This window comes from Schistocerca cancellata, chromosome 7 (assembly GCF_023864275.1).
Source record: "Schistocerca cancellata isolate TAMUIC-IGC-003103 chromosome 7, iqSchCanc2.1, whole genome shotgun sequence".
Lineage (NCBI taxonomy): Eukaryota > Metazoa > Arthropoda > Insecta > Orthoptera > Acrididae > Schistocerca > Schistocerca cancellata.
In genome coordinates this window covers 130,881,968-130,909,623 of record NC_064632.1, presented here as the reverse complement: position 1 = coordinate 130,909,623, position 27,656 = coordinate 130,881,968, and the positions used below count along the sequence as shown (strand labels likewise).

The 27,656-nt window shown below is 36.5% G+C and overlaps 1 protein-coding gene across 3 annotated transcripts in view; it reads left to right on the top strand.

Annotated features, from left to right (window-relative positions):
- The window catches only part of LOC126092590 (anoctamin-1-like), a 266,356-nt gene extending 242,032 nt beyond the window's left edge, over positions 1-24,324 (top strand). For all 3 annotated transcript variants that reach the window (XM_049908280.1, XM_049908281.1, XM_049908282.1), the window contains 6 exons: positions 4,406-4,503; positions 17,663-17,814; positions 17,906-18,111; positions 18,202-18,374; positions 18,448-18,553; positions 19,322-24,324. In XM_049908280.1, coding sequence (XP_049764237.1) covers positions 4,406-4,503; positions 17,663-17,814; positions 17,906-18,111; positions 18,202-18,374; positions 18,448-18,553; positions 19,322-19,570 — 984 coding nt within the window. In that variant the 3' untranslated portion in view covers positions 19,571-24,324. The remainder of the gene's footprint in view (positions 1-4,405; positions 4,504-17,662; positions 17,815-17,905; positions 18,112-18,201; positions 18,375-18,447; positions 18,554-19,321) is intronic.
- The last annotated feature ends 3,332 nt before the right edge of the window (positions 24,325-27,656 follow it).

Below are 27,656 nucleotides of genomic sequence, written 5' to 3'. Positions count from 1 at the left end.
ACAAGTCAATTATAACTGGGACATTTTCTGACTGCCTAAAATATGCAGATGTTAAGCCTCTATTCAAGAAAGGGTATACCATCAAACTACAGACTGATTTCACTTTTGCCAGCATTCTCAAAAATTTTAGAAAAAGTAATGTACAGGCAGCTTCTCAACCATCTGACCACAAATAACATATTATCAAGAACACAGTTTGGATTTCTAAAGGTTCTGGTATCAAGAAGGCTATTCACATCTACAGTGAAAATGTACTTAATTCACTAAATAACAAATTACAGGCAGCAGGTATTTTCTGTGATTTGTCAAAGGCATTTGATTATGTGAACCACAACATCCTTCTAAGTAAATTGGAATTCTATGGTGTCACGGGCAGTGCTGCAAAATGGTTCAAGTCATACCTCGCTAACAGGAAACAAAGGGTGTCAGTGCAAGGGGCTAGTGAATTAAGTCATCAGTCATCTTCAGAATGGGAAGAAATTACATGTTGTGTCCCACAAGGATCCATCTTAGGGCCATTGCTTTTTCTTGTGTACATTAATGATCTCTCATCAGTTACACTGCCAGAAGCAGAGTTTGCTTTGTTTGCAGATGACACAAGTATTGCAATAAATAGTGTGTCGAGTGTTGTTCTAGAAAGATTTGCTAATGATAGTTTCATGGATATTAATAAATGGTTTAAAGTCCGCCCCTGGCAGCTGAGTGATCAATGCGACAGAATGTCAATTCTAAGAGCCCGGGTTCGGTTCCTGGCTGGGTCGGAGATTTTTCTCCGCTCAGGGACTGGGTGTTGTGTTGTCTTATCATCATCATTTCATCCCCATCCACGGGCAAGTCGCCGAAGTGGTGTCAAATCGAAAGACTTGCACCCGGCGAACAGTCTACCCGACGGGAGGCCCTAGTCACACGACATTTTTTTTTAATGGTTTAAAGCCAACTCACTGACATCAAACTTCGAAAAGACTCACTATATGCAATTCAGAGAACCTGTAAGAGGTTTCCACCCAGCTTATGCATAAAGTATGAAGAAGAGCAGATAGAAGAGGTTGACAGTCTTAAATTCCTGGGATTATAACTTGATAATAAATTCAGTTGGGAGGAGCACGCCACAGAACTGCAGAAACACCTTAACAAATCTGTATTTGCAATTCGAGTGTTAGCAGACATTGGCGACAAAAAAATGAAAAAGCTTGTATACTTTGCCTACTTTCATTCCATAATGTCATATGGTATAATATTTTGGGGTAACTCTTCAGGTCAAACAAAAGTTTTCAGAGTCCAAAAGCATGTAATACATATTATTTGTGGAGTAAATTCACGGACGTCCTGTAGAAACCTCTTCAAAGAACAGGGTATACTAACTACTGCCTCTCAGTATATTTACTCCTTAATGAAATTTGTTCTAAATAATATGTCTCTTTTTCCAACAAACAGCTCAGTTCATACATACAATACCAGGTACAAAAATGATCTGCACAAGGACTTAAAAGTACTTACTTTAGTTAAAAAAGGGGTCCACTACTCAGGAACACTCATCTTCAATAATTTGCCAGCAAACATAAAAAATTTAGTTACAAATAAAGATCAGTTTAAAAGGAGCCTGAAAGACTTACTAGTGGCCAACTCCTTCTGCTCCATTGACAATTTTTTTTTAAATAGAAAAAAATGATGTATTGTATATATTCATACTATTAGTAGTATTGTTACATCAGCTTTCAAAAAAAAAAAAAAAAAAAAAAAAAAAAAAAAAAAAAAATTGACATCTTCCACATCCATGAGGATCTCCTCAGCACGGATCTATGGAACGAAAAACTAATCTAATCTAATCTTCAGGAGGTGGAATTGTGTGTACTACTGACAGACATGCACAAAAGTACAAAAATATACAATAGCTTAGGGAACTTTCTCAGGGAGGAAAGCGGGATTATTTGGGGAGGTTATCAAGAAGGGTAGGTCACTCAGACTCTGGACAAAGGAGATAACAGGTCTACCCTCTCTGATCGAAAGTACCTGGAGATACCCCATGTAATGTGGAATTGACTAATAGATGTCTTGAGAGGTGGACCAGCCAGTAATAAAGAAGATAGGGTGTATTATGTCAGATTGTCAGCAGAGAAGTGATAACACTAAAATGGGTTAGTCTGGAGAGCTCAGCGACTTCAAATGTATACTAGGTCATTGGATGTCACCTGAGTAACAAATCCATTCAGGACATTTCAACCCTTCTAAAGTTGTCCAAGTTGATGGTTGGTGATGTGTTTGTGAAATGGAAACACAAACACAAAGAAACAACCACAGCTAATCCAAGACCAGGCAGACTTCATGTTCTTCCGGATAGGGATGTCAAGCACCACAGGGGGTGCTTGTAAAACTTTGCATGAAATCAGTGGAAGGAATTTCTGTGAGTTCCAAAATACTACCAGCAGCCCAGATAATACAATGACTGTTTGTAGCAAGTTAAATGAACTGGGTACAGTGGTTGAGCAGCTCCACATAAGCCACACATTTCTGTAGTCAGTGCTAATCAACAGTTGAGGTGGAGTAAAGAACGATGCCACTGGACCATGGATGTCTGGAAAAAAATGGTTTGGAGTTTTCAATCAGGCTGTACCCTGTGACAATCTGACAAAAGATTTTGGGTTTGATGAATGCCTAGATAACATTACATGCCATCATGTGTGATGCCAACAGAGAAGTAGAAGGTGGTGAAGTGGTATTGGGGGCTTTATGTGGTTAGGTTGTGGTTCCCTTATTGGAAAATACTAAATGTGGAATACAGTATTGTGTACGGCGATCAGCACAAGAAATTCATAGATGATGATTGTATCAGCATGATGATGTACCCTGTCATAAATTAGCATCTGGAAGGCAATGGTTCATGGGCAATAACATGAAATGGGCTGGCCTTTCCAGAGTCTCGACATAAACCCAGTGGAACATCTTTGGGATGACTCAGCTTTACTTCAGACCCCACAGTCATCATCACTACCTTCTGTGGTTTCAGCTCTTCAGGAAGAATGGGCTGTCATTCTGCCACAGACGTTCGGACACCTTGCCGAGTGCGCCCCAGTGGAGTTCAAGCTGTCATAAAGGTGAAGGATGGACACACCCTTTATTAATGTCTATCAACAAGTGTCAGGATATTTTTGATCAGAAAGTGTGTGTCTCATTCAATAGTGCTCAGAATTTCACCTACCGAAGATAAACCATTCTGCCTCCTTGTAAATTCATAGTTTTCTCAAGTTATTTTTTTAAAGTAGATATATTATCTTTCTTATTACATCTGTTTCTTCAATTGCATACAGTAATTGCTGTAGTAGTTTCATAATGCAAGTCTTCACTAAGACCCCAGATCTGTTTGATAAGATTCAGGCATAGTTATTTGGTCCAATGTATTCATTTCTTTATTCCCTGTTCCTTACACTGATTGCAGTGTTCATAGCATTTTCCATGTAGTGGCATTTTTTCTAGCTCTGGGAATCGTATCAGTTATTATAATGGTTCTCAGCTGATTGTCCTCCAGCAGGGAATTCTTGAACTGAAAATAACTGCTGCCTTTATCCAATTATTTTCCTCTACTGGTAACTATAAAATAAACTTATAGTAATTCTTCGCTCATGGCAGTTGTTGTTTGTTCATTTTCTATGCGTTCTCAGAAATTCCACTGGGGTGTAAGTCAGTCAAGAGCCTTGTGAAGCTTCCTCCATTGTATGATGTGCTGTGGCTGCCTGCATACTCTTGATGCTGACCACGTGAGATGATTGTGGGAGGGGGTGTAACTTTTTAGTTTCCACCATCGGAGACCTGTGAGCGGTCAAGGACTAAATTTCTGACTGCTGCGTACTTTCATGCCACTGTAGTAAGGCCATTTACAATTAGATGTTGCCAGGTATGTTCAAGGCATTGTTTATGGTTGACTACCCTTCAGCCATTCATCTCCTATGAATAATTACTGTCACCTTGTGACTGGGAATGTATCATCATGGTTTCTTGCTCTAGATCTATGGTGCTTTGTTTGGCACAACTACCTCAAACAGGCCGTGGCTCTCCATGCTTCACAATAATCTTGGCAAGGCAAGGCTGACACACTGTAAGTGTGTACTGTGCTTCATTTGCCCCTGGGATGATTAAGAATCAGTGTCTAAGGAGATATACCTAATCAGTGAAAGGTACTACCTCTCCCAGCTCTCATGATCCATTATCACCAGCAACAGCCATGTTGGCATGATAAGGAGTTTAGTGGGGGGAAATTGAGATTACAATCTTGTATCATCCACACAAAATAAAACAAATCTACAGAATATGAAACTGGAATGACATATTGTATTCAATCTTTTTTATGCATTTCAAATTATGATTTGTTGTAGTTTTTATTTTTTTTATTTTAAACATCTCTTAATTGCAGTGCAGTCCAGGTGGTTGTCTTATGGAATTGTGTATACAGCTAGCTATTATAATGGTTGGAAAGCAAGCAATGAATAGCATACTGGAAATGGTCATACCGTGAGTATCATACTGACAGCAGAATATCGTAAATAGGATTTGTTCATCAAATAGCATTAACGATTAACTTATTCCCAGTTAACTACTTCATTTTCAAGCCATAAATGATATTGACATCTGACGTCATATGTACTTTAATATATTATTTTGTATCTACAATTAATCATGGCATTAGATTATGTTTTAGAATTACAAACTTACACTGTAATTGGGTATTTAAACTAATTTACTGTAGTGAATAGGTGAAACAAGCTAATATTTCTAATGGTAACATAGAGAAAAGTATATTCCCACTAGTTGGAAGCCTATTCATGAACTGGCAACAGTCACAGCTAATACAGGAGACATTGAGAGATGTTGTAACTCAAATATTTTGATTTGTGAGAATGTCCTTAAACTACACCCCCCCCCCCTCCCCCCTTAGTGTACCATATTACAACCAGCTGCAAATGAATCTGTCTTAGAAATTAAAGTCCAATAAATGTTTTATTTTGTTTCTGATTATTTTTAAAGAATATTACAAAACCTCAAATTGTAGGAGATGGTTTCCCTCCACTACTTACTCTTGATCTAGCAACTTTAGTTTCTGGGTTATAAATTGAAATTCATTGATGGCATGTGCACAATTGAAGCCTCATAATCTGAAATAGCTTTCGTTGGTGATGTTCAATGATGAACACAACACACTTTTTCAAATTTTTCATGATTCTACATTCTTTCAAATAAAATATTTTCACTAGAGAGATGATCAGTTTCTATCAATTGGAAGTAGTTTGTGTGTTATTCTACTGCTAAATTTATCAAAAACTGCCCAGCTAATTTTCATCCAAAACAGTTTCATTATACATCCAAATAACACACCCTTACTTCTCGATGTCATAAAAACCACTCAGTGGTAGCTTTACACACAGTCTATTCTTTTGTCAGGGGCACTCACAGGTTTTCGTAACAGTAGGGGCAAAACCTTTCCCCCAAAAGTTTGATTTATAAATTATGAAGACACTGTTATGTGCTCATCATTTTCTCCTATTAGTTTCACAGTGCAATTTAATAACTGATCAAAATTATAAACATAAACAAGGTAACAGCATAATTGTAGTAAAACCTATTTCTAAAAGCCCAGATTTCACTTTTTCCCATTCCTCTAGGAAAAACACAGCAATGTTGCTCAAGAATGTATTCATACATTTGTAACAACTTGGATCAGATATGAGTCTGGAAACCAAATTATCGACATTGTACCAATGTAATGTTAATTTGTGGAATATCGGTATTAGTGTGCTAATTTTTAGGTTAATTGTTGAAACTGAAGGATAAAAAAATTGAAAAAGAGAACATTCAAGTGTTTTTAAAAGGATTTGCCTAAAGAAGAAATCAAATAGCTTAGAGAAATATTTCACATGCCTTTGAATGATGGTTGAAAGAATGTACAGCTAATGAGAATTTAAAGTTCAATATTTAACTTACAATCTTAGAAATTGAAGAGTATTATAGGATATTTGTCTGGAGGATTATGTAGAATGTGAAATCTTCTGCTCTTCAGCTTTTAAATACTATGGCCTTACATACAATCCACATGTCACAGAACCTTCCACTCTCCTCAGAACCAAAGGGCCATGTTCAGTGCTGGGGATAGAGCTGCAAATTGTGAACTTTGTTGAAACTCCATGCACAAGGTTGCTCTTCTCAACCTTCTCTTCCAGTCACTGGGATGATTCAAGAGTGGTGTCAGAGTCCAGGTAACAGACATTAAATGTTTGAAAGTGCACCACAATCTCCTGATGATTGCACCCTGTTCCCTCAGTAGCTGCTGGAATAGCCCCTTCAACATGTTGAATGAGGACCCCAGGCAGACACACTGAGTGCAACTGGTGTCCTTTCCTGTCCTTTGTTGCCATTTCCCTAAGGGGTACCATCATTTGCCATACATTTGAACTACCAACAATTAATAGACCCCTACCCTGTTGCATTTGCCACCTCCTGAGACTGGACAAAACAAGTTTCCCCAAAACAGGGGAAGTGAGTCCCACTGGCTCAGTTTCTGTTTCAGTGGAAGATAGCACCTCAAACTTGTTGACTGGGGGATCAGTACTACACCCTGAGTGCTCCCTTGCCCCTGTCCACTCTATACAGGACATCTAGATCTACCATTAACATGCCACTCGCAGTCAGGTGGATGGGTAATGACAGATCCTGTACTTTCTGCAGAGGAGACAGGGTACATGGGAGAGGTTAGTACTTACAGGTATCACAGGAACAAGACTCTCAGCAGCTCTTCCAACGCACTGATTCACAGCAGCTGCTAATTGTTTGACAGTAATCAGGGCAATTTCCAGCCGCTTATGAACTTCAATCAACTCTTCCCATGTTCGAAGGGAACTGCTCACTAATTTATGGTTCTAGCTTAATTATATTTTTTTAGATGCACTTTTTTATCAGGAGAATGAGTAAATGAAAACAGTGGTGTTGACATCACTTATAAGAGAGACAGTACTTCTTGGCCACACACAGTCTCTTTCCAGATATTTATGGATTCTCTATTGAAAAATATTTGAGACTGAAAAACTGTTGGAACTTTTTATGCGCCATTGGGTGTACATGATGAGAGAGATGTCAAGGTCACACAAGAGCAGACAACATGGTCTGCACAGTCTACCAAAAAATATCCTCTTGTATTCTTTAAAATTATAAGAGTCTAAGTTAAACAGTGGACTTAAAATTCTCAATTGGCAACTCATTTGCTGCATGTGATTTTGAGCGTCATTCAGTGGCATGTCAAATGCTCCTCTACTCCATGTTGTTTCTTACATCATTTCACAAAAATTTTGACTTTCCTTATTTTCAAGTATTATTTAGAAAGTATGGAATGTAATGTATTTACATATCAATTGGTATTTGTCTTTTTCTGCAAACTTAGACCTCAAGTTGGTCAATTTTAATACACCATTTGCCCCTCCCCACTCTTTGTTTCACTATGAATATTTGGACAGAAATCTATTGTGTAATTTCTAGGGAGTTTTGTTTTCACCCCACACAAACATTTTGATGCTCCATTTTTTTCAGCTGGCATTGAAAGATTTTCTAACTCTGTTGCGTGACAGCAATCAAGCCCTCATTTCTGAGTATCTCTGCATGCTGACTGCCGTACACTCCAATAGCTCTGAGCTGGTCACACAGCAATTGTCATGTATCTTTGAAGAACTAGATTTCTTAAAGAAAACCATAGTGACTTTACATTAATTATCCTTTCTTCAAACTTTAGATCAAACTCGTATACAGTTTTTCATTACTCACTTTATATATACTGGCAGTGGACCAAACTATGGAAACGCTAAAATCACAACAAATTACGATGTATAATATGCCGTAGCAAATCTATGTACTGGCATTCAAAAAAGCTTCCACTCCTCTCGCTGTCGATAAATACACATGCTGTATTGTTTTCAAGAGAATCTTGTAACATTTTTCATTCAAAATAGTGGCAGGTTTAGGTAAGAATGATAGAGGTGGACAGCAATCATGCAACCTCCTTTCCAAAGTAGACCAGAAAGGGTCAATAATATTGTGATCTGGTGACTACAGTGGCCATGGGAGATGCAACAATTCAGCACCATGATCGCAAAACTAGTCCTTGACCATGCAAGCTCTGAATATAGGAGCTCTGTCATCTTTAAACACAGCATCCCCATTGGGGAACAAACATTCTACCAATGGATGGACCTGATCTACCAAACTGATCACATAATCCTTGGAAATATGGCGACGTTGCAGAGTAATCCAGGGGCCATGGAATCCCACAATATGGCTGCTAAATCATTATCAGATCCCCAGCACATTTCATTCTTGGCACATAAACTTGGCCAGAAATTGGAAACAGTGTGCAACGAGACTCATCTGACCAAATGAGTTTCTTAGATTGTTCCATAGTTCATGTCTTATGGTTTCAGCACCACATTTTCCAGTTACAGGCACGTACATCACTGATGTTTGGTTTGGGAATTCTAACTCGCATTGCAGTTCTCTTCTTATGTAGCTCCCTTTGTGTTGTTTGGTTCTGAGAGAGTTTAAGAGTGCAACATTTCATTCTGCAGAGACTTTTGCGGCTGTAATTCTCTTATTTTTCATCTGTGTTCTCTTCAGTGACAGTCTGTCACAACCACTTGACACATTGTGACTTAGCGGATGATGATTTTCCACTTTCCCTCTTTGTGATACAAATCTTTGATATGGTGACTCTCAAAACACCAAAAACTTTGGCTTCTTTCATTATGGAGGCAACCACCATAACTGCACCACCAATTTGCCCACATCTGAATTCACTTAGCTCCAATATAATGCACTCACAATTATACAGAATAGTGTTCCAATCATAGTTGACACTTGCATCTTATTGAGGATATTGCACTGACGCCATTCGTAAGGCTTGCATCTGCATTTAAATTCAAGCTTGCATTTCTCATAGTGTTTCAATATTTTTGTCCAATCCATCTTCTTCTTCTCACAGCATTACAATCCTGTGTGAGTTTTAACTTCATCAACAAGTTTCCTCCATTCTGCCCTCTCCAGCATGGTTCTCTGCCATCCTCAGACTCTGAGAGATTTATCTTCTTCCACATCATCTATCCACCATTTTTGTGGCCTTCGTCTGTCTTCTTCCAGTTGGCCTCCATTCTGAAATCTTTTTAGTTGTTCTTCCAGTATCCATCCTGAAGACATGTCCAAGCCAGGCTATTATTCTAATTTTTATAGTTCTTACAATGTCAGCTCCTTCTATGAGGAGGCCAAGCTCAGTATTTGTCCTAGATCTCCAGAAACCATTAATATCCTGAATTGCCCCTTAGACCTTGCGCAGCACTCTATGTTCAGATATCCTGAGCTTCTGCTCATCAACACTTGTTAGCATCCATGTTTCGCATCTGTTGATTACAACTGGCCTGATCATGATCTCATATAGTTGCAGCTTCATGTGCCTATTTAATAATCTAGAGGCCAACAATTTCTTAAATGTGTGGAAGCATTACCACTTAGGATGCGCAGTTTTATTTCAGATGACATGTAATTTGTGCTGTTAATATTAGAGCCCAAATAGTAAAGGTTTTGTGCATGTTCAAAATTGAAACCATCTGCTGCTAGTCTATCCAAGTTACTATTTTCCTTCCTGGTAAAATGCGTGTACTTAGTCTTTGTTTAATTCATAGAAATGCCTCTAGCTTCTCTGGCTTCTTTCAGCTTGCATATTGTCCTCTCTAGTGATACCCTTCTTCTACTAATAATTGCTACATCATCAGCATATGTGCATGTCTGAATCAATTTTGTGCCTTCGTAACCAGATATCTGTAGCTTCCACACGGCTGCTTCGAGTCAGATTAAAAAGCATTGTAGAGTGTGTGTCCCCTTGTCTGACTTCTTCACTAATGCTAAACCAATTGCTTAGTTCTCCATCTACTTGCACAGCAGCCTTAGAACCAGCCAATGTTGCTTGAATAAGTGAGACATACTTCGATGGTATACCAAGCAGCAGCAAATCATTTAGCATTTGTGCTCTATCAAGACTGTCAAAGGCCTGCTTGAAGTCTACATAGGGGTTATGAAGCTCAATGGTACACTCATATGCCTTTTCTTTTATTTGCCTCAACACAGATATCTGGTCTGTTCTTGACCTGTTAGGCCGAAATCCACACTGATACTACCCCAGAATCTCTTCTGTGTATGGTGCTAACCTATTGTAGGTAAGATCCTATAGGTTACATTCAGCTGGGTAATTGCTCGGTAATTTGAACAGCAGGTCTTGTCTCCTTTCTTGTGTATTGGTTGAATTACACCTAAGATCCATTCTTCTGGGAGTCTTTCCTGATTCCATAGCAACTTAATAAGTTTGTGGACAATACTCCACCTTCTGTACTTCCTCTAATGTTGGTCTGGATCTGTGGTATAACAGAGTGGCTGCTCATTCCTGGTAGGACTGCCCTCCAAAATTCCCTTTAAGTATTCTCTCCATCTATCCAGAACATCAGCAAATTTCCCTCTTTGCCCTTACAAGTTTTTTTCAATCTATATTCTTGAGTTCCTTCTTTAATTTTCTTGTGGAATTTTTTGCTTTCATTCCTTTCGTAGTGCTCTTCCATCTCCTGTATCTTTCTCTTCATGGCTTCCCCTATTTCCTACTGCATACCCTTGCTGCCTGTAATGCCTGATTTGATCTAGTATTCCGCTGCAAGCTTTTCAGCCATGCTTCCTTTTTCTGTTCCACTGCCTGTCACCATTCATCATCATAACTAGTCTTCATTCCTGAGTCTCCTTGTTTCCCTCAGTATTTCATCTGCTGTTGTCCTAATGGCATCTTTAATAGAATTCCATTCTTTGTCTATATCATCTCCACCATCTTTCATTTGTAATTCCTGTCTCAATCTGTTCTGGTGCTCCTGGACAGTAGACCTATCTTTCAGTTGTTCTGTATTCCATTTCTTTACTGTGGCACAACTTCCTTTGGCAGCCAGGGCAAGTTCCTGTCTCATTTTGGCTCCTACTAGGTAATGGTCAGAATCAGAATTAGCTCCTCGGTAAGTGCGCACATTTTCCATATCACATGCTCACCTGTTTGATATCAATATATGGTCTGTTTGGTTTGCTTCATTTGTTCCTGGCATTTTCCATGTCTCTTTGTTGATATTTTTCCTTGGAAAACAGGTACTTACAGCTTTCAACTTGTTTTCAGAAGCAAACTGGGAAACCCTCAAACCATTATTATTAGTTTCCTCATGCAGACTTTCCTTACCAAACACACTTCTGAATGCTTCTTCCTTTCCCAATTTTGCATTATAGTAACCAAGAACTATTTTGGAATTATATCTGGGTATTCCATCACAAACATCCTTAGTTGATCATAGATGTTGTCCACAGTATCTTCATCTGGTTCATCTGTTGCTGCATATACATTCACAAAGGTCACATCGTGAAATTTGCCCTTCATATACAGAGGACGTATTCTTTCATTATGTGGTGTGAAACCAATAACAGGTCTATGCATATCCTTGGAGACTATAAACCCAACTCCATACTCCCCTTGTGTTCGTCTTTTTCTGAATAGTACAGGGAAAATTTCTGCTTATAAATCTCTCCTCTGCTCTTACCTTCCACCTGATTTCCAGCAGTGCAACAACTCCCATTCCATGCCTTAGCACCTCTTCTGCGACACTATTCATTGCTCCTGTTTGCAACAGTGTACACAATTTCAGTGTTCCGAATTTAAGCACTGGTAAATCCATATTCCTGTTTCCTAGCACAGTTTGTCTTCTTCGTGGCAGTCCGGCATTCCTCGTTGAATTATTTGCAATAATAGAGGGGTTGATGACCTAGCCTATAGAGTCCCCCTACTCTATCATGTGGGACACACTTGTCTGGCTCCTCAGTCGAGACCACTCTGGCTTGGGTGACCGTGCCAGTAGCTACGCTTCCACTGGTACGTCTCTCGACCTTATGAAAGCATGCAAAGCCTCCCGCCCGACACCAAAGGTGTCTACGATAAGGCAGTGTCCCGTGGAAAGGTGTCCAACCCCTGTATTATATATGATTATATAATATTTATCTAATAATATGTAATTTTTATGTCATTTTCATGACTTTTAGTCTTAAAAATCGGTATACTATGGCTACAGCTACTTTTTCATATTCATTAAGTAAATTTGCTTTTTCATATTCATTAAGTAAATTCATTCTCACTAGGGGCAACCCCCCCCCACACACACACACACACACACACACACACACACACACACACTCCCCATGCCTCCTCTCCCACACAGCCCAGCTTGTGAGGCCCCCTGGTACACATGTATGTAACATTACTTTACAGTTCACTGAATTCCCTTGCAACATGTGGCCGTAATAGTCCACTAGCAGAAGTTCACTATTTAGTTACAGTTAATGAAATCATATTTCAAATCTCAGTTTATTATAATTGTGGTATGTGGTTTATTCATCTCATTACATACAAATTTCAAATCATTTGATTTGATGTACAAGAGACATGTCAAGGTTTACAAAAGAAACTTTTTTCACTTTTTTAAGAGAAATACAAAAGTTTACATTATATTTTATATTTCTAAGTTACAGCTACACATGTACATAAAATAATAAATGTATTACAATCCCTGTGTTCAGATTGTGAAGCTGTCCTCAATGAATTCATCAACAGAATAATAACACTTTTCCACCAGGAGAGTAAAGAGCAATCTTTTCAGTGAACCAATCTCCATTTTAAATATATTACTGCCTTTTATTTTATTGAAAATTTTTAACCCCATATACTCTGGCATTTGGGCCTCTGTGGTGAGTGCTGTAGTTGTGGTCAAAACGGAAATTGTCTAGTGTATGTTGATTTCTATATAGGAACACCACCATCTCATATATGTAAAGTGAGGGGATAGATAGTACTTTTAAATTTTTTAACAGTGGTCGACAGGATTCCCGTTTTTTTGCAACACACGTTTCTAATTACTTTCTTTTGTAATACAAGGAGCCTAGTGACATTTGCTGAATTTCCCCAGAAGATTATGCCATAACGAATAACTGACTCAAAGTAGCAGTGATAAACTATCTTTCTGGTATCCATGTTTGTGGCACCTGACAAAATACACATTGCAAATGCTAAGTTGTTCAGTTTTTTTGCTAAGTAATCTATGTGTACCTTCCAATTTAAATTTTTGTCAAGATTTAGGCCTAAGAACTTCACGTGGTTTGCTTCTGTGATATCCTGATCATTGCAAGTTATCTTTATTTCACTCCTTTCTACTGATTTAGCTTCAAATTGCATCATTTTGGTTTTAGTTACATTTAGTTTTAGTCCATTTTGATAGAACCAAGATTCAAGTTTTTCTAAAGTATTTTTGGCTTTTTCTGGAATATTTTCAGACACCTCATTTTCAATTAGAACTGATGTATCATCAGCAAATAAGACTGAATGAACATCAATAGCAAGTGGTAGGTCATTTACGTAAAAAAGAAACAGATAGGGACCCAATATCGAACCTTGTGGGACTCCTAGGGGAACTGTTTTCCAGTCTGATGAATAATTGGTTCCATTTGAAGTTAAAATTACTCTTTGTTTCCTACCTGACAGGTAAGAGCTAAACCATTTAAAGCAGTGTCTCTGATTCCAGACACCTGTAATTTGTGGAGGAGTAATGCATGGTTCACTGAATCAAAAGCTTTAGTCAGATCACAGAATATACCTGTGACCTTTCTACCTTTATCTAACGTGGAGCATATTTTTTGGATCAACTCATTTATAGCATTCACAGTGCTTTTACCCTGTTGGAATCCGAACTGGTTTTTAAAAATTATATCATTTACAGTAAGAAAGTTATTAATTTGTTTTGCTGCAATCTTTTCAAACACTTTAGAGAAGACCGGCAAGAGAGAGAGAGGGCGGTAATTCCCCATATCTTCTGTCGATCCTTTCTTGATTAGAGGTTTGATCTCACCATATTTCAATACCTCTGGAAAGCATCCCTGTTCATAAGATTGATTTATAATAGTTGACAGTGGTTGGGAAATAATATTGTACACATACTTGATTACAGATGTTGTTATTTCATCCCACCCATGTGAGGTTTTGTTTTTTAGAGACAATATTTCCTTTTCCACATTCCTTTGGGTTATTTTTTCAAATTGTTTAAAAGATGTGTTCTTGCTGTTTTCCAAATTTGTGATGCCCAGATAGAATGTCATATCCACATCTGATCTTACTACATTTAGGAAGAATTCACTGAAACAACTTGACATCTGAACAGGGTTTACTATAATTTCATTCTCATGTCTAATTTTCAAAATCTCATGGATTTTTACTTTGGCTCCTAGTTCAGACTGAACAACTGACCACACTGCTTTTGTCTTATTTCTGTGTTCTCGTATGAATTTATTATTTGCCATTTTTTTAGCTGCCGCTACAACTTTCCTAAATACAACTTTATACTGTTTGACATAAATAATAAAATCTGGATTTCTGTTTGATTTTAACTCGTTGTGGAGCTCTCTCTTTCTGGCACTAGAGATTTTTATTCCTGTTGTAATCCATTTGAGTTTACCATTAACTTTCTTTTGCTTATATCTACGAGGAAATGATTCATTAAATACCTCTAAGAAACAACTTACGAATTTGTCACAGTTTATCGATCTTGAACTATTGTAGTCTACAGGCCAGCTTATTATACTTAATTTACTGCGGAATAAATCCATTTTACTTTTACTGAGATCCCTTTTTATACACACTTCTGGATGCTTTAGGTTATTTGCTTTTGGGAGCTCAATAAACAGAGCTGAGTGATCTGAAATACCCAAGTCTAAGCAGTATTTGTGCTTATTTCCACTGTCAAATTTGTAGTTAGTAATAATATTATCAATGCAGGTCACTGATCTGCTGTTTTCCCTAGTGCCTTCAGAAAAATTTAGCTTGAAACCAGATTTCTGAATTAAGTCACGAAATTTTGTGGAATCATTGATTTCAACTAAGACATGTAAGTTGGAGTCTGCTGCTATAACAACTTTTTTCTTACTTTCTTTCCGGAGTTTTTCCAGGAGGCATTCGAATTTGGTTAAAAACACTTTTGTTACTGCACATCCAGGAATTCTGTAGATTGCTATAACCAGTGTATTCAGATCACTTAGTTCTACAGAGCAACTTTCAAACACACTCTCTTCATTTAAATAATTAAAACTATCTCTTACTGTATAACTTATGGAAGAATTGACAAGAATGCAGGAGCCTCCACGAGATTTGCTTATTCTACAAAAGCTAGCAGCTACCTTAAAATTATTAATACTATTTAGTACTTTTATACTATCTTCTGTTAACCAGTGTTCATTTAGGCAGATTATTTTAATATTTACGGATTCGGAAAGCAAAATTTTTAGTTCGTCGATTTTTGAGAATTTACGATTTGGTAGTTCTGCCCCTAAGCCATTTATATTCCAGTGCATCAATAGATCATTTTTGCTTTTAGTTATTTCACGTGCATCATTTGTTTGGTACCTAAACTTTTTATTTTCAGTTTGAATTTTTTCTTTGTCACCCCCATCACAATGAATTAGTTTCCCTTGCTTCTTAGGACTTTACACACGTCTATGAACATTTTACTAAGGTTCACAGAGCCTAATCTATTCAAGTGCAGGCCGTCTTTTCCCAGACACTTGCAGTTTAAGAATTTGCTTGGGTCAATGAATACTGCACCGAGTCTGTTGCACTGTTCCCTAATGCCGGTATTTATCCTGTTGATGTAAGTATCACTTACCGATCTTCGATGAATAATTCCACTAATTACCAGCCTGGACGTTGGGTATACAGTTTTCACCGATCTAATCAGATTCCGTGTTTCATTCATGATTTCTTCCTCACTGTTACTGCGGATGGAGTTTGTGCCCACATGGATTAAGGCACCTCTGTAATCGTCGGTACTTAAAGTTTTGTTACCAGTTTCGCCCGTGTTTCTTTTCGTGGACAATACACTCTTAAAATGTTTGTTGAGTTGATGCGATCGGATTCCAGGTCGAACATCGACCTTGCAGTCCGGCACAATAACATTTTTTAATATAGAATCACCTATTAACAGAAAATCGTTTTTGTCATCTTCTTTGTTCGTTGCACTTGTACGTTTGTCCTTCTTATTATAGGAAACTATTTTCCATTTATACTTATCACTTGTTTCACTGACAGAGTTCTCTGTGGTATTATTCACCGTATTGCACAAATGTGGATGTTTGCCACTTTGTTCAGTAATGGGTTGATTTCTACACACGCAGGATTTTCTTTCAATTACCAGTTCAGAATTTTCTTGTTTCAATGCTAAAATTTCTGCCTTCAGCGCTTCAATGTCACTTTGAAGCAATTTAATAATTTCTTCTTTTGAGTTCACGGTACTTACGAGTTCAGCTGTCTCAATACGCAAACAAAGTGGACACGACCATGGAAACTAGTCTTGTATGAGTTTTAAATTCACTTCCGTTATCTGTTGCCCTAACGTGTCCTGTCATTGACAATACAAAATTTTGTGAAACACTTAACTATATGCAGTTAGTTATAAACATAACTGTACCCAGGGAGTCACTTATTTTCATTAATGTAATTACCCCCAAAACTGTTAATGTGATCAGTGTGATCATAATTGTAACTGCACTTTCATCAAGATGGTAGTTTGATGATAGCAGTGTGCAGACTATCAATAGACATGAATTGAGTGTGAGACTGATGTAGGAACGTTGTACATGGATCTTATCTTGTCAGATGTTAGCTGTGAGGTTTTATGGAGATGTTACTCATATGCTCTCAGCTCTGAGGCGTGGACTTGGTATGCATAGATCTTAATATGTTGAGTGTCAGTTGCATACTGAAGATTTTTGGGTGGGGAGCAGTACTTAAAGATTGTCATAATGTTGTTTCATAATTTTGAGTATTATATTATAGCCTGTAAAACTTCAGGGTGAGACTTAAATAATGTACATGACCTGTTAGTTCCAGTAATGATTTGGTTTAGCTAAAAGATAGTTAACTGGCAAATTATGAACACTCTCAGTACTGTTTGATTAGCACACTGTATGCCTCTGTGGTCGATTACCTGTTTGAGTAAAGTTGCTATATTTGAAATTATAATAATTTACTCAGTTCTTTAATTTGAGGGCTTAATTGATTAATGAAGGATGGTATCTGGTTCAGAAAAATTTAGCGCAACAAAATTATAAACTCAAATCCTCAAACATAAAGGCATACTGGCTCAACGAGAAAAGCAAATTTGTGTGTTTGAACTTAGCTACAGATAGATTCATTAGTTTTCAGCGCACTGAAAGACTACTGAAAACAATGAAATGGTGGGTTTCTAATGAGTGGTGCCACTACTCTCAAATCTGCTAATTAGCTGATACTACTTTTACAATTGCATGCTGTAGTAACAATTTCCATTATTAGATACTATTCATTGACATAGTTTCCAGTGAAACTAACTGTACTGTTGTAATCAGTGGATTGAAAAGTGCAACCTGAATAATAATAGATTAATGAGAAATGTGGTATGTACATTGGTTTCCCAACTACAATCTCGTTAATTTAGTCGGTTATTTTGATTTAAAAATTCTCCCATCCTTATCTTGTAGTTTATCATTTTATGTGTAGGCTGCTACAGAAATGGTACAACACTTTCAAACTGCTAACTGGACTTGGAAAAGAAGATGATGCAAAAGCTGTGAGCAGCACTCGCTGGGCTCAAGATTATAGGCTTTTGGACTGGGGCCCGAGAGGACTTTTCCCGGAATATCTGGAAATGGGTAAGTACATATTTAAAGAACATTGTGAGCTATGTTTGTTTCTATTTTATTAATTAAAAGTGCAAGTTTAATGTAATTTGAATTTTCCTAGTTTTACAGTATGGATTTGTTACAATATTTGTCGCGGCCTTTCCACTGGCTCCATTCTTTGCGCTTCTCAATAATGTGCTTGAAATGAGACTGGATGCAAAGAAGTTCCTCAAATTTTATAGGCGTCCTGTGCCTCACAGAGTTAAAGATATAGGAGTATGGTTTCGCATACTTGATATAATTGGAAGACTAGCTGTTGTGACAAATGTAAGTAATTTATCCAAAAGTGTAAGTTATAGGGAAAAAATGGTATTGTAAGACAACATTCATTGCTTCATTGTCACCTTCTTTTTTCAGGCATTTATTATTGCATTTTCCTCAAATTTCATTCCACGTTTAGTGTATATGTCAGTGGTCAACCCGAACCATACAGATGAGGGTTTCCTGAATCATTCACTAGCATATTTCAATACATCAGATTTTCCATCACACTATGCACCCCGCCATCCAGAAAATGTCACAATGTGCAGGTAAGTGTGCTAAAATATTTTACACTGTGCTATAAAGTTGTATGCAATTTCTTATGTGTGTAACTCTTTCTAGGTACTTAGAATATCGCAATCCTCCTTGGGACCCTCATCCATATAAGCGGCCACCCATTTACTGGCATGTTCTGGCAGCAAGACTGGCATTTATAGTTGTTTTTCAGGTACTGTAATTTATAATTTTTAAATATCAAGCTTTGGATTAGCTTGAAGTGCTTAGTAAAAATTATTAAATATTATTTTGTGGTAATAACTGCAACTTGTATTTGTAAGAAACATGTAATTCATCAAGTGTGTTACCTTCTGCATATGTATCACATTTTAAGTGGATTCTTGTACATAGCTGCAAGAAAGTTAGCAATATGAAAGTGAGAATCCCTTTGTATTCTGTTGTTCAGACATGTAATGTGACTGAAATAATGATCTAATAGTTTTAAATGTTACATAAGGTATCATACATTTCAATTCACTTTTCCGGCAGCTTGGTGTATGGTGAATTTTGTTACCTGATGAAAGCTGCATGCAACAGTAGTCAAAACATTGTTAGTTTTATTTACTTCATAATAAGGTCACACATGTAGGAGAATTTTATTGATTGTGGTACTGGTGGTCTATGTTCAATGAAAATTATTATTTTTCGCAGAAGGAAATTGCTGTTAAATGTTTTTGTGGTCATATTAGCATATAGTAAAAGCATTAGTCAGTGCTGAAATGTATGAAGTTCCAAGGATTGTGTAAATGCAAAATTTAAGAAAATGTTGCAGCTTATACAGTAGTTTGATTTTTTTCTCTCTCCAAACTTAAATCATTAAATATCCATCTTATGCACCTTCGAGGCAGTATTTTGATTTAATTCTAAGTGTAATTACAGATTATGTGTACCTCAAGAAATGTTTGTCTTAAAAAATCCTCACTGAAAATTTCACTTTCAGAATGTTGTGGGAGTTGTGATGGCTGCAGTGGAGTGGTGTATACCTGACATGTCTCGGAAACTGCGGGATGAAATAAGACGTGAAGCATATTTGACAAATGAAATCATCATTAAACAGGAGGCAATGAGAGCTCGTGCTCGCTTGAGTCAAGTCAGTTCAGGGGAATTCTTGGAAGCTGAGAGAAAAGGAGGATCTGGTGAAAATGGTATTAGACATCGTGAAGGCCAATGGAACAATCTTGTTGTTTGAGTTGCAAGTTATTTATTATTTTTTCTTAATAAGGTAAAGTGCATAAAAATGCTGTTGTAACTTTACTGGCTTTAAGCAGTTAATTTATCAAAAAGATAAGTGGCTTATGTCAAGAGAAGCCAGCACTGTGAATTTCATTATAAGTTCCTTTTTGTATGTTTTACTCTGAGGAAGTATAATCACATTCGATTTCATATTTACTTCAGATTACTAATAGTTTTATGTAAATGTATAAAACTGCTTCTAATGTTGTAGAATGTGAAGGTTTTCAACAAAGATCTATATTCTCATGGCTATTTTGTATAAAGTTGTATTCTAAAGAACAGAGGCAGTAAACTTTTTGTGGTCACATATCTATTATTGCCAATATATTTATATTTATTAACATATTTCAGAATTTCATATCTTCATTGCAAGAAGAGGAACAGATCTGAAATATATTTTGCTACTGAAATAGTGAAAGTTTATGAAAAACATGTAGCAGCTAGGTTTTTACATGAAAAAGCAATTTGGTATTGCTTTTCAAGTTGTCAGTTGGTCAGTAAAGAGATTTTATGTTTATGGTGGAATTGAATTCTGTCATTTTTCATATGTAGTTGAGGCATTGTGAAGTTAAAGCTTTCCATAGTGTATATTGTAAATGTGTGTTGTGGTACTGAATGTTGGTACTTAAACTTATATTGTTGAGTAATGGATGAACAATTTTATGATGTGTTGTTTGTAATATGATTTTTATATTCTACCCAGTAAATGATAATGAAGGGATAGTCTAGCTTTTATATTTGTATATTTAAATGTTACAGATGTTTTTAGACATTTTGTAATTTTTTTGCTAATCCTTTAATTATTGATATAAATACATCACAATTTATATTATTTATAACAAAAAAATAATGTAGTGTAAAAGTTTCAGTTCAATGAAAGTGATTCCAAAGTTGCATTTATAATGTGATTTATGAAAAGAAGCAGATTCCTACTGCCAAAATACTTTGTTGTTTTATGTGATGTATGCTTCGTGCCTGCACTTTAAGCTTTCTCTGGTACCTGAAATTAATGTTAGTTTGATATGCATTTAATTAAAGGAAAACACAGTCTTGTCATAGGCATCATAGTGCATATATATTTCAGTGAAAATGTTATTGTACAGAAAGTTATACATAAAGACACTTTTATATACTTTTATTGAAAATTATGTTCCACTTATTAAAATACAGTAATACAATATTTTCTGTAACTGGTAATCTTTTTGCCAGTATGACAACTAATCAGAAATTTACCAAAAGTGTTTGTAGACTGGTTGTTCTGCATGTCATATATGTATGTTCTTCCAGGGAATGTGTAGGGTTGCGAATAATTGAATCAATATATGTTATGAACTCCACAGGAAGGTATTAAGATGTGCTAAGCACTGTGAAATGGGTACCCATATGTATTATTCGGGAGCAGAAATTTGCATGAACTACTAATAGATGCAGTTTTGAAATAATTAAAGAAAAAAATGTTAAGTGGAGTAGCTGCAAAGCTGCACATGGATGCCAAACAATATAAAAGAGAAATTTTTTCCAGTCACATTGGGGTTCATTTTGATCTCCTGCAATAATTGTCTGTATTTCAGTAATCTCTTATAAAAATCTCTTTTTGCCATGTCCCTGTACATTATAAAAAAGGAGGGACAAAATATCTAGCTACAGAATCAGTAACAGCTCATCTGTTTAGCCATTTACACCACAACTGCTTACAACAATTCGTTTCTGGAGATCTACTAAAGCCTGTGTACCATGACACATAGTAATATCCACTTCTTAATGGCATGCGAAGTCACTTTAGGAGAGGTTTGAATAATTTTCTTTTTTACTATACTGGCATTTAAAAAATGTTACATTCTAGCTATTCTAGAATTATGATTACTTTGTTACTTCCTTGTTTTTCTTCTTTTTAATTACTGTGCCTCCATCTTGCCAAATGTATTAACCTCTATTTCATCTGTGCCTTTTAGTTGCAAATGTCAAAACGTTTTCATGACTAAGAAATGCTAGTTTAAAATGTGACATTTAAACTGCTAAGACTTTTGAATAAAGATCAGTAAAAAGGTTGTAAATCCAATCAAAATTTAGATTTTTGTAATAAAAATATTTACCTAACAATTTGGAGTCAAATGCTTCAGTTGTATGTTATTCTGGTCTACATGAAAATATTGCCAGTGTTTCCCAGGTGACCGTACACAGCAAATGTTATACAAATCCTAAAATTGAGGTGTATTTTCTGGCCAGTAATTATCTTCAGGAGCGGAAATTTAATTAATGCTTACAGACACACATGTACACTACACAGACTTTTAGAACCAATAGTTTCTTCGTTGGGTCATAGAGAAGGAAATGTTCAGGATAACTAAGAGAGAGGGCAGGTTACTCAGACCCCAGAATGAGAGGACTTCTGTTGTGAGGTTGGAGGAAAAATATAAAGTTCTTAAACTGAATAGGATGTCCATTACAGTCTATGAAATACAGCAATGTGTGTATTACAAGCAAAATTCAATTGAATACAAAGATAGCTGATCCAAAAAAAGTTTGAATTAAATTATATTATTTGATAATGACTTTGCTGAAGACATAATCACACTCGGAGCTAGACCCTATCATCTAGTGTTTTCAATAGAAGAAAAAAGTCAATGAAATTTGCTGAAACCAATGAGAAGGAAAACAACATTAAAATGTTATGTCAGAAGAGACATACAAAAAAGTAATGAAAGAGAGAAGCTACAAGGTTTGAACGCTTCTTTTAAAGATAAGTGTTTCCCTCTTTCTTTTTTGTTTTCTAACTGATTTGGTGCTGTACGTTTTATGATGCTACACTACTCGTCACCTGTCGTTAAATGTTAAACAGTTGCATGAAAATTTCAAAATTGTTCACAAACAAAATTAAATGAAGTATCAACTGTTGTTCTGAATTAAGAAATTATGTTGTTTGTGATTCTTTCCCTCATCAGTAAAATCTTCCACTAATGTGTTCAGTGCAGTGAGTGTAGTTGTGTTTTGTACCCAATATATAGTTAATGTAGTTTGTTATAAGTGTGTTGATTCTCCTTCCATTTACTCTAATAACAGTTCTGTTTGAAATGCTGATAGACAGTTGAGAAAACTCCCATCATTAGTTTCATTAATTGACTCAAGTGAGGGTCAGCTCTGATTTACATTTTGATCAATTCAGTCTGAAGAATATTAATGATTGATGATAAATAACAAATTTCATTGGGATGTGCTTGTGATTTATCTTCTAATACACACACTGCATTCTCTCAAATTTTCCAGAGAAGTGAATAGGCAGGCCATCTAGAAATGCATATCTGTAATGACGGAGTTACAATGAAGGAAAACACTGTATTTCCATCTACAGTCTTCTGCTGTTGACTTTCTATTCAGAAGTAGGATAAGACTATATTCAGTTGTTTCTTTGCTCGTGATCTATATTTTTATAGTATTTCAGTGTCATATATTTGTTGTCAACAAAATATTTAATTGTTGTTTGATGTGCTGAATCCATGATGATTAAAAAAATGTTAGTGAAGTTAATGGGCAGATTAGTATTCATGTAATCCTCTTAGTATAGCACAGTTCCAAATTCTAATGTATGCTTACTATTAATTGATGCCATACATTAAAGTGTCTTGGCTATGTCAAACTAGCCAATATACAGATTATTGTGTTTTAAAAGTAATTAAATGGAAGTGTTTAATTCTGACTTCATCATCATTCTGTTGTTGGCCTCAATTAAAAATCAGGTAAATAGATGGGCAGTTTTTATGTCATGTTGAATTTGATTGTCTGTCTAGTGTTGCAGACAAAGTATAATTCCAGATTATAAGTCGCAAAATATACAAAAAATGTCAGCCTTGAATGACCAGCTAAGATCTAGCAAGTTTTCTCAAATGGTAGATAGGTTGTATGTCACTCACCAAGTGAGAGAGAGGTTGACTTTCCTTATTTTCATTTATTGTATCACCCTGCAAATTTTATCATCATAGTTGCCAGAAGTGCATAAAATATCTAACACTTTACCTAAGTTGTGTTTATGTTGTATGCAATGCTAAGACACGTCCCAGATGCTGACAGAAACTGTGCCGAGTATGGAAATTAAAAGTGTAGCATAAATAACAATCAGATTTTATTAAGACATAAAATGCTTTGAGTAGATAATCTCCTCAAAGTCAGTGTAAAATAGAGTGCAACTATGTAAGAGCCTCTGCCACTCATGTAATCTGAGAATATCAAGTGTTACCAACAATTTGATCACTGGTACATTCTTGATATGTGAAGAGTTTTTTTACTGATTTATAATGATGTGTGTTACACCTTTTTACAGCTTGGACAACTGTTTATCTTGTCTTTTTAATGTAATAAGTTTTTTTAGTAACTGAGTCATTAGAAGACTGTATTCATATTCCTGCAACATTCCATTTGTTGCTTAACCCTCTCACTGCTATCGGCGTGTATACATGTTCTGTAATGCTGTTACCCAGGTGCAACAGTTAGGTTTTTCCTACAGTGCTGTGGAGGTCTGCATGCATCCTGATCTGCAAACCTCTCACTGCCGCATAAGGGCTTCTTCCATATTTCAGTGATTACAGGAGTTTGAGTATTTGTCATACAGTCCGGCACACAGTTTTAATCTGTCAGGAAGTTTCATATCAGCGCACACTCCACTGCAGAGTGAAAATCTCATTCTGGAAACATATTTGCCTCATTGCATGCTATCATGTTCACGAATGGGTGCATCCGGTGTAGCAATCCTTTTTGTGTAAAATCGAGTAACTTGAGAATGAAATGAGATATCGTTATGCTCTCAGTTTTAAATGAAAGCTTGATATCTTACCTACATGTCATTCACTGCATTGTATGAGGTAAAAGAAAGCATATACAAAGTTTACACGGTGATTTCACCTTTGCAAACTCTTTAAAATTTTGTGCAGTGTTTAATTTAATTTTAAATAGTGCAGTAAGTTTGATGGAAACACAAGAAATTCAGTTCTTCTTAAAGTGAAGATATCAGACTGTAAGATGCACAAAAATCAATTTTTTTCCACCCAATAGTTTTTGAAAAATCTGATGATGAGTATTTCATAGTGGCTGGAATGCTCTCTCTCAGCACAGGTGCCAGCATTTGGTGCACAGCACAGCCATGACAAAAGCCTGCTCAACACAGAATGTAGAGAGCACATCATAGCAGTGAAAGGGTCAAAAAGCATTTAAAAACTCAGGGACAGGATGTTTACTTAAAATCACTACAAATTTTGGTTTTGGCCCTTTTATTTTAACTTTAGGTATATCAGTGTAATGTACAGAATAACAACTCATTCAAAGATTTTACCAAGATGCTTGATATTTCAATAGTTTAATCCAAATTTATGTAAAATCAAACTTCTTTCCACATAGCAATAAAGTCTTTCAATGATTCTCTACATTCCTTTCCAACAGTTTCCCTTTCTTTTGCACTTTTGCTACTAAAAAAATCTGACAACAGAACAAACAATGGAAACTTCAGGTAGGAATATCAACAATGTAGGAAAAGACAGATTGCTGCTTACCTTAAAGAAGACACATCAAGTTGCACACAGGCACAGTTGAAAGATGCTTATATAACGCTTTCGGTCACAGCCTTCATCAGTGGAAGAGAGAGAGAGAGAGAGAGAGAGAGACACACCATTCACACTCAGAAGCAAGCATACCTCACGCACACATGTTCGCCAACTCCGGCATCTTGGGCAGGTGTGTTGAACAGTGTGTGTCTTTCTTTCACTGATGAAGGCTGTTGCCAAAAGCTTTATGTAAATGTCTTTTAATTACATCTGTCTACAACTTGACGTGTCTTTTTTATGGTAAGTAACAATCTGTCTTTTTCCTAGATTGCTGTCAACAGAATCAATTAGGTGACTTAAAATACTTGAGATGAAAATCCATTAGAATTGTGAAATGGGTGTTTATGTGGATCAGAATAAGAAGCTAGATTACTGAGACAACTAAACAATAGACAGCACAGAACAAATAGAGGGAGAAAGATCACTAACTGACAAGTAGCACATCAGCTCTAACAAATGAAAAGTGAAAGATGTCATTACCTTTAACAAAAGCAAGAAAGGAAGTGAAAATGTAATTCACAGGAAGGTAAAGGAAGGATGTGGGAAAGATGGGGATGATAACACAAGGATACATTGTAAGATACAAGGGCATGCTGAAAAGTAATGCCTCTTGAGTTTACGTGAAAACTCTTAAAGCTTGTTAAATGAAACAGATGTTATTAACATTTATTTTTATTCTTCATGTCTGCATATTTATCTCTTAACATAGTCACCTGATGATGAACATATTTCCCTGATAACCTCACTGTCGAGTGCACACGCACACACACCTGAACACATTTGTCGCAATGAGACACCAGTTCTGTGATATTGTCACTGTAGGTGGTTTGACTTCGTTGAGAAGCCACAACCTCACCTCTTGTTTTACTACTTTGTCATTATCAAAGTGAAGTCCTTGAAGGTGCTCTTTAAGTTTTGGAAACAGATGAAAATCGGATGGAACCATTTCAGGACTGTATGGAGGATGACCAAGGACAGTGAACCCAAGGTGTCGGATTGTTGTGGTTGCTGCGGTGCTCATATGTGGTCTGGCATTGTCAAGCTAAAGGAGAGGGTGCTCCATGTGTGGACAAATGCTTTGAATCTGAAACTAGATTACAGCATGCTATTTCTCACACATCAACATAGTTTTGTTACACATCACCATGTTACACACTACAATTCAAAGTTCTCTAGCAGCAGAAGGCTGCAAATATGTAGTTGTAAGGAATAAAGATGTACAGTGTTAATAACTTTCGTTTTATTTATAAAACTTAGAAAACTTGGAGGCATTACTATTCAGCACACCTCATAGAACAGACTGCAAGTAATTTGAGTCCATAGCTCTGCTATGACTGTAATACTATTTACAAGTATTGGGAAACTATTTTGGCTTTGGCAGGATACTGTACAATGGATTCAATTGTTGCAAGTCCTGCCAGCATGTAAGAGGTCCTACCATGTAAGTATTCTGGCATGCATGAAATAATATTGGAATTAGTAGGCTGACAGCCCTAACCCAATGTAATCATGCCAAGAAACAAGGCCTGGTACTTCTGCACCCTCACCTTGCCACAAGATGATGATTGGCTAAATAGGGCCAAAACAATAAGCCAGACCTTAAAAACCAAAATGCTGCTATTATTATATTATTTCGGTGACAAATTAGGGAACTTCAGGATTTAAAAATAAGGCACTGGAAGAATACTAATAACCAGTTAATCATTATAGGGTCAGGAGTACAGCGAAAAAATCAAAGGTCAAATAGAATTTAAATCAGGACAACTGTTTTATTGCAAGGAAAGAGAGCACATAGGAACTCCAGGTGTATACACGGTGAGGCAGAAAGGACAGACATTTTTAGAGTAGATAGTATTCAGGCTCGGATAGTAGCAGTAGTGGGACTCATATGGTCATTGGTTTGGTAGCTCCTGCCAGTTTGTTTACTCAAGGCCATGGAGCCATGGACTGTGCAACATTGTGTGTTTGCTTACAGTAGTGCTTTGCATAATAATGAGCCTATCATTATAGTTCAGCATGAGTTTCATCAACATTTCAATCCTGCAAGACATGATGGTGTTCCCACTCATAACACCATTTTACATTGGCCTGAAGCATTTTGTTTAGGAGGAATCCTGATGAATAGAAAACTGCTAGGGGCTCCTCACTCAGTAGCACTGCAGAAAATGTTGAGAGTTTGGCAAGCCATACTCCATAATCCTGTTAGATCTGTTATGAGACATTCTTCTGAACTGCACCTCCTTAATCATTCAGTAAGGTGTATTTTGTATATTGATCAAGTATTTCCTCCCTACAAAATGGACATGGTGCAAAAAATTGAACCCCAGAGGTTATGCATGGTGACTAAATTTTGCTCGAGAAATGGAGAACATAATTTAGCAAAATGACAACATTATTTTGCTTATTTGTGATGAAGCTCATTTTCATTTGAACAACGTGATAGATCAGCAGAAC